Below are 15,119 nucleotides of genomic sequence, written 5' to 3'. Positions count from 1 at the left end.
GCAATTTACAACATTTAAAGAAACAGTTGCAATTATCTTCCAAATTTCAAATCACATCCTTACGTGTGCAGATTATCATATTATTATTCATTATTGGTGTGTGTGGAGAAAGTGTAAAGCTGCTTTTGCAGAAAATATGCAGCAGTGACTTCACAACACACATATAAGGCCATAGACAATAAAGCTAAAAATTATTATTTTTTTTTATTTGCATTAATAAAAGCTCTTACTGTGTTTTCTATATTGACTTAATGTTATCTCCAGAGGTATTACAATATAACGTTTAGGTTATCTCGTCCATTCTCACTCCTACTGATAGTGCCTAAACAGCAAATCGCCGCATACGAGGTTCTTTGTCCCAGAAACCCATTGTATAGAGCTGAGGAAACCCTGTGCCGTGAGCAGCCATCTTGAGCCAGGATAACCTGCAAACCTCTTCTGAACAGCTCCAAAACGCCTAAAGATTTAATTCCTGGTAAGGACAGACAATGAGGATTATTTAAATGCAACTTTACAATGGTAATATGTTGAATAAACACGGAGTCACACATGTTTAACTCAGTGATCTGTAGAAATTGGGTAGCATTAGCTGTGTTTGCCAGGATACAACTAAGTGGAAAGCTAACGGAGTTTGTTAAGAGAATGGTCGTTTCATTTATTTAATATGTGGACTCTTGTCTAGTTATTAGTGTGGAAAATCATCTCTCGTGTGGGGTATAACTTGTCTGTTTTAGGATCACAAGATAAATTTGCAACGCGTCTATTAGCTGACAAATCAGCCTGCTAAAGCTAACGCTAGCCGACGTTAGCCTGTTTGGTATATGCAGAAAATAAAGCTGGTCCCAGATTTGTTTGTGGCTTTCGATATTCTCACACAGTAAGAAATTGCCTTGAAGCGTGAAAATGGTGGCGAGTGCGTTCCGTCTTGTTTTTGTAGCGTTTGTTTTCGAGAAACACACATTGACGTCAGCTAGGTTATAAGCTAGAGCTAATGCAAACTTCGCTTTCAAAACACCTCATCTAGAGCTGTAATTTTGATCAGATTCGACCATTTGTGTTGTTTTTTTACGTCAATGTATGGCTGTATTTCCTTCCCTGTTTGCTTGCAGGTGTTTTTGTCTTTTTATGCCTCAATAAAGAAGTAAACTTGTAAACCCACGGCTGTTTTTTTGCCGGTTTTCAAGCTAATGTTAAGCTAACCTGACATTTTCACGGTTGAATGTGTCACATTGAAACATTTACATCTATTACCCCACATGTTCAGTTCTGGATTCGGTGTTTGTGATTTTTGTGTATTTACAAAGGAGTGAAAATGGATCAATAGAGCAGCATTATACACAGTCCACTGCTAATTCGTAGCCTTTCGTGTATTAGCCACCTCTTTTGGTTTTGTTTTCAACAAAATAAAAGAGCTTATGTATGAAAGTATATATTTTTTAACAAAATAAACTATTGTGCAGACAGTCTTTTTTCCCAGTGGAATAGCTTTGTTTACCATGCTTTAAAATGCTGCATCATTTCAGTGATCTGTGCGTAAATCACTGAAACTACTGCGATCACACAATTTATTGTTTGTTAACACGACATCGTTATTTAATATATCCGGAGTTTTAACACCATACTGCAAGTTTTCATTAGGGCTTGGAGTCCCAGGATTTCATCAAGGGGCCCTGTATGTCAAGTAGAAGTACTAGCTACATAACTTGCATACCACAATTTTTCTAATCCTAAAGCATTCGTTGTTTCCATTAAAAATAAATGTGGTGATTTATATTAAGATATTGCATACGTAATTGTAATTGCATACTTTTTTTGCAGCAGCAGCTTGGTAAAATAAACAGGAAAGGGTCGCTATAATGACATAAACAATAGACTGTAAGACCTACTCTGGGAGTTTGGAGTCAGTCGACTGTTTTTCTTGGGAACTACTCATTATGGTATATTGAATCAAGTGTATTCAAAGCACATTTACAGCAACCGAGTTTAACCAAACTGCAGAATATTGCATTAAGTAAATTATGTTTTTTTACAACTTTGCCTTCTGTGGTTTGACATCTAGGGTAATTTTGTATTTAAACCTAAAATAAAGTTAAGGTCCTGTAAGATAAAATACTTCAACAGATTAGATTTTTTTTTTGTAAAATCCTTTTTTTTTATTAATAGTGCACTAAAATAATGCTAAGAATTTAAAGAGAAAAAAAAATTCTTCAAGTTCTCTAGTCTTGTGTCGTCATTGCAACAAACTCTAATATTGCGATTAAAACTTGATTCCATATTGCTCATCCCTTATAGCAACCCTTGATTTCTTTTATATGTTTCCTGATGAATCATCACAAGTTAAACAAACCAAGTACTAAAAAGGATGTGAGCTCAGTAGAGGCAGTTGAACTTCTTCACTAGAAAGAGACTTGAATGTTTTAGAGGAATATGAAAAGTGCTGAAGCTGCATTCTAATCACACGGCCTTGACTTTTCTACATCTTGATGAATATTCATCCTTTCTTGTGTTTTTTTTTTTTTTTTTTTATTGTTGCTTTTTTTTTAACCACAAATCTAGTTTTTACTCTTGCTGGGAATATGCACTCTAAGAGATTATCTCCCTATCACACTTGGGATGAGGAGAGCACATGAGGGCCACGTGATGAAATTCAGTCAAAGACTTAAAGCACTCTGCTGGGATATTAAAAGCACTACAGTGTGACTGGTTCATGGTCCATATCACCTCAAAATTTGGATACAGAATTTTCAATGTCTGGGACACGAGCCATTTATTTAATAAACTTCCCTTTTCCCATAATGATGTTATATCAGCAACTGGCATGATAAAATTAACTCTGATGAATAGGATAAAGTTCTAGAGTCCTTGTGAACATATGTAGCTTAGTAAAACTAACTGCGTTCTTTATTATAATATCAAATTTGTGTTGAATGTACCTAAGCAACAGATGATGCATATATAAATAGTTACTTTATGTCGTCCTAAACCACTACTGGTTCTTTTTAGCCAGTAGTGTCGGTGATGAAAAGCAGGTCAGGTTGCAGTCCGTGGAGGGCTTTCAGTGTGAGCCATTAGCAGAAACACAGATTGTACTTGAGCATCACAAGATGTTTATATGTAATTAAAAGTTTGTGCTTTTTCACTTTTTATAAATGATTTAAAAAAAAAACATTTTTCTACCACTGTGAGGTAACTGGAGTGGGATATGGGTGAAACATTGCTTTCCAAGAAAAAATCCAAAGCCTGAGGAACTGTTGTTCAAGATCATTTGAAAATGCAATTTTGGCTTCTTGGAAGCAACAAATAAAGAAGAATGACTTGACTGATAGACACAGGTTTGATCATGTTGTAGGTGTGTTGTAATAGAGGAAAACCTGCACTTGTATAATATCCGGTTATGAGATAATCAAGTTAGTTTATTTTAAATCTGAGCCAAAGTGTTTAAGTTTTTCAAAACAAACCAGTGTAAACCATTCCAAAATTTATTTTGTTGGAAAATTTTCACGTTATCATTTGTAGCCATGTCCGTTTGCTTCCAGTTTAGTATAAGCCTTTATCTGTTCTCTTGTCGCGTGTGTCATTTTTCTTCTGTGCTTATCTTATCTCAGCCCATCCACATTTTTTTGCAGTTGTGTCAGCAGTGGCTCAGCCAGTCAAACATGGCCACTTTGCTGCAGGTGTCGAAGTTTGAGCGAGTATGCCAGACAGTTCTGGGTTGTGATGTGGCACAGTGATGTCAGCTGCAAAGAACTGCAGCACCAATTAGTTTGAACCTTCACTTGCTGAAAAGCGCGGCCTTCAGGCACACTAACTTTGAGCAAGGGCGAGGAAAGCAAGCGTCTGTGGAAAAATGGTGCTTTTCCGCAAAGTCTGGAAGTATTTTCAGCATAAAAAGAGCCTAAATGTCTGGAAATGGTTTCATATAATGAGTGAATTTGATGTTAAAACTCAACTGAATTTTCCTGCCTCTTATAGTGATTGTTTTTCTCACTTAATAAAATGAAATTACCACCGAACGATTATTTTTGACTTTGTTTGCACCATGTCTAGCTCACACTGTCGGTAAATTGTGACGATAAGCTCACCGGAGTTGGTGGCAGCCTGCTCTGTTATGAGTTAGATTGCCACTCCCAGTGAAAGCTTATTAATCTAAAATGAGAATCTGAGAGCCACAAAGCCCTAACAAACCACTAATTCAGTCAGCATGAGTCGGTAGGTTGTGAGGAGGATCCCTGGCGCTTTGTTGTGGGGAAAAGAAAGCAAGTTCAGACACACTTTCATCTTAAAAATAAGGTTTTGAGTAAACCTAAATGCTTTTCTATCCATGTGTTGTTGACACGCTGTGACTTTAAGATGAAAATGAAAACTGATAGATTAGTAGCGCTATAGCGATAGTGTTGACCAGTAAACGGGGGAAGATCTTTCAAGGATAATTACGTGTAGACAGCAGATGGACAGTGTCAGAGCTTTTATTTATAGTTATACCTATAATAGTGAATGTGTTCTTGTGTGATTAGAGGAAAGAAAGAGGTTCTGTTTAGTCCACCTTTATTTCAGTGTTTTATCACCATGCTGTGGCATTTCAATAGCTATGATGTCACTGTTTTTTCAATTCAGGGTAAAAGACTGTTCAGATTTTTTAGGTGTTTTATGGTTGTTGTTTTTTTTAGATTCCTTCAGAAATTAACTGAGTTGAATTTTGTTAAATTTTGCACACTGGTAAGTCCAAAGTGATAAGCTGTTGGTCAGAATAACCTTAGGAATATATCTGTGTTCATATTACTATTAGCTATTAAGTAGCTAGTATTATTAGCTATTTTTAAATAATAAAACACAAAGACAAATATTAAAATTAAGTGCCATGATATCCAGTAAATTCACAGTTAAGGATTATTTTCAATAATATAAACAGGTTAGTTTTAATTTTTCTTGGGGATATAACGACTAAAACATTTTTTCATCATGATATTTGTAAACAACTTGATAAGGGTTATCAAAAAAATAGTACTATAAACAATGTAACGGCCTCAAAAATGTTTTTGAGAATCTAAGAAATTGCATGGCATTGCATGCATGGCATTAAAACCTTTTCATCCCTACTCTGTATTAATTCTACACAATATACTGCGTATACATTGTTGTGCTTTTAATATTCATTGTGCAAAGGAATGTTTTGGTTTCCCAAATTGTTGTATAATATTTCTCAAGTGTTACCAGTTTGCATTTTACATGTTGATGTGATATTTATCCAGTTGGGCAGAGTTTCAGAGCAGCAGATGTTCACACCGGACACAAATGACTTTGCTCAAAATGCCAAAGGTCACGGAGTGAAGGCGGGACAGATGAGAATGAGAGGACAAGAAAAAATAGAGACATATCACAATTGCAATATTATCAATATGGCTTTAAAGCTGGTATCTATTATTATTCATAAGGCTGACATACTCGGCATACTCAGGGTTGAGTTTTTCTGAAAATGTGCTGAACGAAAATCATTCAATCTCTGTTTAAGCACTTATTTTTACATCAATAAATATTATGGCCTTCTTCAAATCTGATGTTAGCAGCTAAAGCCCAGTTCTTCTGTTTATGTCATATTTGCTGATTTGCTGAAAACACCTCTGTTTTCATTCCAGAGCCACCATGGCCACTGCACCATATAACTACTCCTACATTTTCAAATACATCATTATTGGTAAGTGACCATCAGACCCATGAACCTTGCTTAAATTGTCTGCTTTTTTTTATTCTTCATACTTCCATTTAATAAATGTCTTTATTCCTTTTACTGCTCAAATTATAAGCCTTTTACTTTAAAATGCACAACATCAACATTAGTGTTTCTACCACTACTTTGTTTTCATTTATTGAACTGTTGGTTAAGTACTTGGCCATTACAGTTGGAAGCAGAAACCAGATGAGTGTAGAAATGTACAATTTATGGGAAAATAAGCCTCGCATTCATAAAAAAAAAACATGACATTCATAAACATCTCTCCCTTTTTTTTGTATGACGGCCTGTGTCCCATTAGTCCATAAAATGTAAAGCGTTGCTGTTGTATGGGGGTCAACACTGCAAGCTTGAAAAGAAAATTATTGCTCCTCTGTTTCCTTGGTTGACCTGAGTCTCTCTCTCAATAGGGGACATGGGGGTAGGAAAGTCCTGTTTGCTTCACCAGTTCACAGAAAAGAAATGTAAGTACTGCTCTGATTTTTTTAACTCCTCCATGTGTCTTTGTGTGCACCTTGGTGCTTGCAAGGTTGCCAGATATATCTGTAGTGCCTAAACCTCTTTAGATTTCTTTTTATGCCAGCGGATGTCGGCTGCAGAGCAGATGAATTGTAGCTCAACAGTGAGAGTCTCTTCTCCGGTGTATGAGCCAGCTGCAGCCTCCCATTGCCATTCAGCTCAGTTGTGTTTAGTGCCACTATTAAAAAGCCAGATGCAGTGTTTCTTATTCATGTCTATAATCACATCCTGGATGAATCCACACACACACACACGAGGTAGATTTTGTTTATTTTAAATTTTTTTTAGAAAACGTTCAGTCATTTGAAGCAAAGTTCAACCAGTTTTTTTATTTATTTTTTTGGCTTGTACTTTTCGAACAGCTTAAATCCTCGATGCAACTGCTACCAGTTTACAGATGAATTCAGTTAAAATGCAAAAATGTATGTTTACCTTCATTCTATACAATTTACAAGAAAAAAAGCATCAAACGTCATTTTGCTAAATGGATAAAAAGGTTCGATTCATGTTCAAATGCAGAAGAGCCCATTCGGTCGTGCACAGTCAGATTCAGATCATGAAATGCCAATCAGAGAAAAGTTTCCTCTGATTACATCATACGTTTTCATGTGGCTGTGGATGATTTATTAGGTGTTAGGAGGACTGCGAACAATTAATACTTTATTACAATAGACCCTGCAGTCTCAGCAGACTTGCTGCTCGTGGCTTTAAAACTGCCATTTCAAAACAACCTAACATTTCACTTCCAAACTGCTGCCGTGTTTCTTCCAAGGGAAAAAAGTGTTGGAGCAACAGGCCTTGTGCCTCATGAGGAGAGCTTTTAAGTAGAGCATCACGGCAAACTTAAAACAGCTTGAGAAAATTCTGGTGACTCTGACTTTTCCTGGCATCTCATTTTAAGGATTTTATACTAATAGGAATGACTTGGTAGAAAAATAACTTTTTAAAAACCGTATTATTCACCGAAGCTTGCCATGTATACACACCCTTCCAGTAAATTAGAATATTTTTCAAAAGTCAATTTATTTAATAAATTTTATCACTAAGCGAAACACAATACATAGAGTAATTACACAGAGACATAATGAAAACATATTTTAAATTAAAATATTACATCAGACTAATAAGAAACATTTTAATACAAAAATGCAACCTTAATTAAAATTGTGTTTAGTCTTTCCGAAAGGTACTTTTAATCTGACAAATGAACCTCATTAGAATGTGTATTCTAATTTACTGAGTGTGACTGTGGTTAATATCATCATTCTTGAAAAAAAAAAAAAAGCCACATAAGTAATGAAAGAAAAGCAGTGCACTAACATGGCAGTCAGCATGTGCTCCAGCAGTATTACTGGAGTGGCTCTTCATAATCAAAGCCACTCTAGAGTAAAATAACATATTTAAGTCTGGTCCTAAAACTAAATAAAGACAGAAACCCAGAGTTTGTTCTTGATAACTGGCATCTCTGTCTTCTACCCTAACAGCTACTGTACATCTAGTTGGGGTCTAGTTACATCTATCCAGAGAAAAACCAGTTTGTGTGAATTTAAAAGAAGGAAAACCAACATCTTGTTTTTTTATGTCTCTAAGACATGCTTGTAGTTTATATGGTCGATTATATGGTTAATCCAGTTCTATGGATAAATGTATAGCTTGGCTACTATCTGTAGAGCAATTGAAATATAAAATTGAGTTAGGCTAATAAGGGCAGGACAAAATTCTGAAATTCTTTCAATTTATTTAGGATTTATAAGTTTAGTTAAACTTACTTATACCCTCCTAATTTTGCTTATAATGTGAATAACCCCTCCCCCCCAAAAAAGAGGATGACGATGTACGAGGATTAGCAAAGAACAGTAAACAGTTGCATGCGATTATTCAAAAAAAATATATAAATGTACGGTGGCCGACAGGTGCAAATGCGCAGCAAAAGAGAAAACATGCAAACAAAAAAGAAGACACCCCCGAATGAAATGCAGCAAACAAAAAGTGTTGAAAACGGAAGTGCTCCAGACCACTAGGGGGAGTCAAAGAAAATAGTATTCATTTCTATGGGACCAGATGCAAGATTCTTCTTCTTCTTCTTCTTGGTATTTATTGGCGGTTGGCAACAAACTTACAGTAGCATTACCGCCACTTACCAGTATGGAGTGTGGTTCGAGATGGTCTATAAACTTTCACTTTCTACCTTTTCCCTCCATTAACTCCTGATTAAACATACCCCCACACATACACACCTGCTTATATTATCCAACTTGCTTATAACTTTATATACCCCTCTTTGATATTCTTTACACATTCACACCCAACTTGCTCTACTCATATCCTATGAAATAGCTTTGTTTTTTTAAGATACCGAATAATTATTTGAATATGTCTACTCCCGAAATCTCTCCTCAAAAATTCTATTAAATTAAACCTTTCTTTAATACCTACACACTCTCTCAGCATGCATCTTCTCTCTTCTTCATACTTACAACACTCTAAAATAACATGCTCTATTGTTTCAGACTTCTCACAATAATCACACTTTCCAGATGCAAGATTCAGAGAGATACCTTTACTGTCTTTCAAATTTCTTTCTCTGAATCTTGCATCTGGTCCCATAGAAATGAATACTATTTTCTTTGACTCCCCCTAGTGGTCTGGAGCACTTCCGTTTTCAACACTTTTTGTTTGCTGCATTTCATTCGGGGGTGTTTGCGTCTCTCTTTTTATTTGCTGCATTTCATTCGGGGGTGTTTGCGTCTCTCTTTTTATTTGCTGCATTTCATTCGAGGGTGTCTTCTTTTTTGTTTGCATGTTTTCTCTTTTGCTGCGCATTTGCACCTGTCGGCCACCGTATAAATGATCTCACTAAAGTCTTCTTTCTTGTTGTCCAGTTATGGCAGACTGCCCTCATACAATCGGCGTGGAGTTTGGGACGAGGATAATCGAGGTGAGCGGACAGAAAATCAAGCTGCAGATTTGGGACACAGCAGGTCAGGAGCGCTTCAGGGCCGTCACCCGCTCCTACTACCGCGGGGCTGCAGGGGCACTTATGGTCTACGACATTACCAGGTAGGCTGCCGGTTCTCTTTTCATTCCAGTTGCTGCATGATTCTGACGTAAAAAAAAAAAAAAAAGTTTGCATTATGCATTTGCACATAACGTGCATGTTTGAGGAAGATGGAGTGCTGGAGAGGATTAGTGTTGGACGGTCTTTCCTCAGCTGTTTGACGGTAGGTTTGCAGCAGTGCATTTGTAAACTGGAGGAAAATCTGTAAGTGTCCTCCAAGGGGAAAAATATTCAGCACAAAATGTTGCTGCTGCTTTACAAATGTTCATTTCCTGTTATCAAAGGGTGTGCCTCGCAGAGACTTGATATTATCATGTTTTCCCTCACATGGTGTGCCTCCAGTTTAGAAAGCATTGTCTGTTTGAAAGAAAACGATAGAGGTTTAAGAAATGAGCGTTGGATTATACTACTTCTGACGAACCCATTTAATCCTTTCACATGTAGTGATAACCTCAAACCTTTTCACCCCTGTCCATGTTGTTGTCCTGCAGGAGAAGCACTTACAACCACCTGAGCAGCTGGCTTACTGACGCCAGAAACCTCACCAACCCCAATACTGTAAGCATACAGACATATTTACACTCCGTTACACTGTGTTATTGCATATAGTAATGCAAATTTAAAATATCTCTTCATCCTGGTTACAAATAATAATATATATGCATATATTATCATTTGTAACCAGGTTTTTTCTCTTAGTTACTCCATCTTCTCTTCCTCTACTATTTTGTTTTCTTTCAGTTTTACTGGAAAAGCACAGGCCTGGTTTCTTAACTAGATCTTCTTGGTAAATTTGATTAACTCTAAATCATCACAGACTTCTCCATCAGAGAAGTCTGTGCTTGTGCAACAGGCCACTTCTATTTCAGGCTCCTTGAAATGCATCTGGTGTTTCATCCGAACTTAACGGAACGTCACACACTTCCTGCCATTAAAGTACACTTTAATGCCACTAAATGGACATAAGTTATTACTATTAATTATTTCAAACGGAATTTACAGCTAATTATTCCACTTAAAAGGTTTTTACAAGATATGTCTTTAAGGTTGTTTTTTTTTGTTTTGCATATAAAGCAGATCAGAATCAGTTTAGACATGACACACACTTGACGTGAAATGCATTGGCAGTGGGTTGCGTACACATTTCTTTTTAATTTATTACTTTTAATGTATTTTTCCACTGAAATTACTTTTAGAGACCATAAGGGGGCTCTTAACACTACTCTTACTGTGAATGTTTAAGAGCTTCATAATAAACTTCATGCTGTAGAACAATAATCCTAATATGTTAAGTTTTAATTATTTTAAGCAGCGTCTAAATTCTGCCTCAGAATCATGTAGTTTCTCCATAAAGTCGGTATTTCTAGAGATAAATATGAGATCGGTACATTAGAGGTCTTATGATGATGCGGCTGCTAGGCAACCTGCCCCTATGCCTTCCCCGGGGTTGCCTCTGACCTTCTCTTCATAGATAAGGGAAGTCCAGCTTTCCTGCATGTTCTTCAGTTTTATCAGCTCACACTGCGTCAGATTTGTCCCTGACAGAAACGAGCGTGCAGGAGATCGTCTCACTCCTCCTCTTCCTGTGTCACCAGGTCATCATTCTCATAGGAAACAAAGCTGACCTGGAGGCCCAGAGGGACGTCACGTATGAGGAGGCGAAGCAGTTTGCTGAGGAGAACGGTGAGCCAGACGTCACCTGGACACGCGTGAATCAACGCGCAAATTTCTCAAGAAAATGTTCCAATTTAAAGCCTGAAAGTGGTTTTTCTTTTCCGTTTCACTGTTATGACTAACTTTCATGTCAGACCATAATCTGAGGTTTCAATAGAGGAAAAAAAAAAAGGATAAATATGCTCTATTAAAGATGGGATGAGTAAGGAGTTAAGTGAATTTGGTAATACATTTTAATGATTCCTTCTTTCTGTTTCTCAGGTTTATTGTTTCTGGAAGCCAGTGCAAAAACGTAAGAACCACCTTAAAGTTTCAGCTACTGCAACATTTTACCTTGCAAAAATGTTCACAGCCCTTTTGTTACATTACAGCCTCAAACTTCAGTGTGTTATTGAGATATTATATGATATAAATGAGATAGTATGTGATTTGGAAGAGAGGAGAAAACGGTATGCATACATACATTTTGACCTTTATAGCTAATTAAAAACCTGAAAAGTGTGGCTTGTGTTTGTTATATAACTAATTACAATTCTCATCTTAATTTCAAATTAAATTACTGTCATCGCAGTAATGACAATATTGCGATTTCATATTTTCCTATCTTTTCTAACTTTACATATATAAACAATGAACATCTTTCCTATTTTATTTGGATCATTTGAACTTTGACTGGACCATTCCATCCTATGAGTTTGCTTTATTCTAAACCATTCTGATGAAGGTCAACCGCAGTCTCAAGTTTTAAGCAGCACCAAAAACATATTCAGTCAGAATTGCTTTAAGCTCTCATCCATCTTTACCTCCCCAACCTCTGACCAGAGCATGATGCCACCACCACCATGTTTTTCCATGGAGATTGTGTGTTACGTGCTAGTTATCCATCAGTAAGTCAAAAAGTAAAAATCTGGTCTCATCTGACCAAAGTACCTTCTATTTTTTGTGGTATGAGTTTTCCAGTTCTTTCACAGCAATCAGGCAGGAGAAATATTAAACCATGCATCTTTTTCCTTCCACTTCACAACGATGCGCTCCTTTCCTGGTTCTGGTGGATCATATGAAACTGTTTGTGGTTGTAATGTGACAAAATGTAGGAATACTTTTGCAAGACCCTGTACGAACTTTACCTTTTTCCACATTTTGCCTTTTCGGCTTCATATAACTGTACCTTTTCTCTCCAGAGGTGAAAACGTCGAGGACGCCTTCCTTGAAGCCGCTAAGAAAATCTACCAGAATATCCAAGATGGCAGCCTGGACCTGAACGCCGCCGAGTCAGGGGTGCAGCACAAGCCCTCGGCGCCTCAGGGCGGTCGGCTAACCAGTGAACCCCAGCCCCAGAGGGAAGGTTGCGGCTGCTAATGACCAAGCAAAAGCCCCCCTGTCCCCACCGCTCCCCCCGCGTTCCTCCCTTCTTCTTTATCCGTTCTGCCCGGTCTCCCTTGAGTAACCCCTCCATCCATTCCGACGCCTTCATCCCTCACTGCACCAGGAGCTGCGTGAGAGCAGGGCTGTGGAGGAAAGGCAGGGCGAACATCGACTTAACTCCAGACCGAGCTGGGCTGTGTGGACTACATCTCTCCCTCCTCCTTTTGCCTGTCTCTCTTTGTTGCCGTCTCACTCGTCCTAAAACTGTCCGTGTATTTCTGCCCATAACGCCGCTGTTCTGCTCCCCCCTCAGTCGTCCTCCCTCCCATCAGTAGGATTTGTAGGTGGCACCACGAGTTACTGGTCACTGACACTTTAGATAGACTCAATGTTCAATCGATAATAAAGCAAGACTGTTTTTTATGTTTGGTTTTATAGATATACATATATATATGAAATATACACACTGCAGAAGTTTGACGCGCCACTTATCAGTTTTGTTTAAATTGAATCTGAATGATATTCCCAAACTCTTCAAATTTATGATTCTTTTCACCACATCATGCAGATAAGAGATGTTTAATTTGAGCGAGGGCAGGAGGTCAGAAAGTAATTTATTAAGCGGCCACACGGGTAGCTCCAGACGGAGTGAGTAGTTGAGCTTTTGTTTCTTTCCCTCTGCTTGGCAGAGAAGTAATTTTTTTCAGTAACTCACGAGAGATGCAATAAAGGAAACTCATAGAAAAAAAAGAAATGGCCACAATAAATGTTAGGAATTACCTTCTTATTACTATCTTTTGAAATCTTGCAAGGATGTTGGTGTTTTCCAGCTGGAATGAATTACAATTGGCTGGATGGATGTCTTTTTCTTTCTTTTTAAACTCAGACATCACTTAATCACAATTTCCATCACTTTCTTCTTCAGCGCCGCCCTCATGCATCCATCCCCCAAAACTCCCCTCACTATCATGTCAACACATCTTTACCAGCATTTGTTTTGTCATTGTTGCCTTATTATAGCAGTTCTTCTTTTTTGATGCACTTGCTCTTCACGCTACCCTGATTGAATAAAATTTCTCTTTTAGGATCACCATTACATTCGACACTCATTAAATCACAATTATTTGGGTCTTTTTTTGTTTTTCTCCTAAAGCTGCACTGAAGAGCTGATTTATCTGGAGACTTGTTGGTCTGCCTCATGTAACCAACACAAAGCAGCATGCGTCCCCACTCGAAACATGAAGTTGTAAAACAAAATGTTTATTTCCTTCAAGTACATCTTCTCTGTAACATAGCAGTCCCCTGACTGAACAGCTGTATATATATCTTGCTTCTTAACTGCTGGTGATGACCTTGCTACTGTACTTTGGTTTCAGAAATTTATCTGGTGGCTCTGCCAAGATCTGTACAGTTGCTGTGCTAGTGGGTTGCCTGTAATTCATGCTTGGGGAAATTCTGTAACATAGTTTCTATTAATAAATGTATGTAAAGGACAGACCCGGACAAGCCCCCTTCTCCCATTAACCAGCCCATCTGCACACTACCGAGTTAGCCGATATAACGAGGGGGAGAGAAACTGGTTTGAAGTCTGCAGGTTGTATTTATGTCAGCAATTTTGCATCATTTCTGTATAGATTAGAGAACGGGGGCGTGTTTGTGTTCATAGTCGGCTTTATTTTTTCACCCCATCAAGGCTGCTCCCTGCTGGATGCAGGGAGCGTCACTGTCTTAACTATTTTGGGGAGCAGGGATTGGTTCTTCATCGTGGGTGGGGCGGGCTTCCTTTCTCCCTCTCCCTGCCTTCCACCTCTTTACAGTTTGAGTGACCACTTCCTGCTTTGTCTGTCCACAAGTAAAAAGGAAAAAAAACAAAAAAATAAAAACAAGTAAATATGTATAAATTTTTAAGAAGCTGTGCTAACATTAAAATGCGTTCTTTGCGTGTATATGATTTTAAAATGTTGACATTTTGATTTTAATGACAAAATACTCTAGTCAGAAAAAAATAAATTATACATAACCTGACTTTCTGTGTGTGTCCTTTTTAAGATGTAGGCTTGGCTAAATTAAAGGGGCAGTATCATGACCTCCAGTTATAAAAAATACTCTACATATCAAAAACGACTCAAAATTTGACTTTGCATTTTGAAATTGGGCCACTGTCTCTTCCGAAAAATAAAAAGCTTCAACACTCCTTTGGCATCTCACAACAACCTCTCCGCTAAGTCTTTTACATCATTCTTTGGCCTGTTGAACTGAGAAACAGTTAATATATCAAACTCCACAGATGAGCAATTCTACCAGGTGTTTGCTCATTGTTTCTGCTGCTAGCTGAGTGGGGGATCGATGTTCTGTGAGGCGGATGCTGGGAGATTACACCCCCCGAGGAGGAGCTGCATGAAAGACGGCGCTGGCTGCCATGGAAGATTCAAGGATTTCTCAAACATCCGGGTATGTTTTTGACGAGGAAATAACTTGATATGATGCTCAAACAAGTCGATTTCACATACAATCCCTTTAAAGTCCAGCGCTGACTATCGTCAGTTTCTGTCTGGGTTGTTATAGCACCTTCTTTTGTGTCAACGTTTTTTTCTAGAGCAGAGATAACCAAGTCCAGTCCTCAAGAGATGTTATCTAGGAACTTTTAGGTGCGCCCCTGCATCAAATTGTTAAATTACCTCCTGACCATGCCATCAAATTCGGAAAATCCCTGGTAACGAGCCATTCATTTGATTCAGATGTGTTGCACAGGGGAAGAAAGTAAAAGTTGCGGGA

The 15,119-nt window shown here is 37.9% G+C and overlaps 1 protein-coding gene across 1 annotated transcript; it reads left to right on the top strand.

Moving 5' to 3' along the window:
- The first annotated feature begins 380 nt into the window (after positions 1-380).
- On the top strand, positions 381-14,235 carry rab14 (RAB14, member RAS oncogene family). The gene is made up of 8 exons (XM_005803738.3): positions 381-475; positions 5,634-5,692; positions 6,139-6,192; positions 9,130-9,307; positions 9,797-9,863; positions 10,901-10,988; positions 11,241-11,271; positions 12,161-14,235. Exons 2-8 carry the CDS (start codon positions 5,641-5,643, stop codon positions 12,336-12,338), a joined length of 648 nt encoding a protein of 215 aa, XP_005803795.1. The 5' UTR covers positions 381-475; positions 5,634-5,640; the 3' UTR covers positions 12,339-14,235.
- Positions 14,236-15,119: the final 884 nt, after the last annotated feature.

This window comes from Xiphophorus maculatus, chromosome 8 (assembly GCF_002775205.1).
Source record: "Xiphophorus maculatus strain JP 163 A chromosome 8, X_maculatus-5.0-male, whole genome shotgun sequence".
Lineage (NCBI taxonomy): Eukaryota > Metazoa > Chordata > Actinopteri > Cyprinodontiformes > Poeciliidae > Xiphophorus > Xiphophorus maculatus.
The sequence above is the reverse complement of the archived record's forward strand: the minus strand, read 5'-3'. Positions and strand labels throughout refer to the sequence as shown.

Excerpts from the sequence above, each read along its gene's own strand:
- rab14 (XM_005803738.3), top strand. The coding sequence starts at position 5,641 with ATGGCCACTGCACCATATAACTACTCCTACATTTTCAAATACATCATT. Across the intron at positions 9,308-9,796 it reads ATGGTCTACGACATTACCAG|GAGAAGCACTTACAACCACC; the intron begins GTAGGCTGCCGG and ends GTTGTCCTGCAG. Across the intron at positions 10,989-11,240 it reads GCAGTTTGCTGAGGAGAACG|GTTTATTGTTTCTGGAAGCC; the intron begins GTGAGCCAGACG and ends TCTGTTTCTCAG.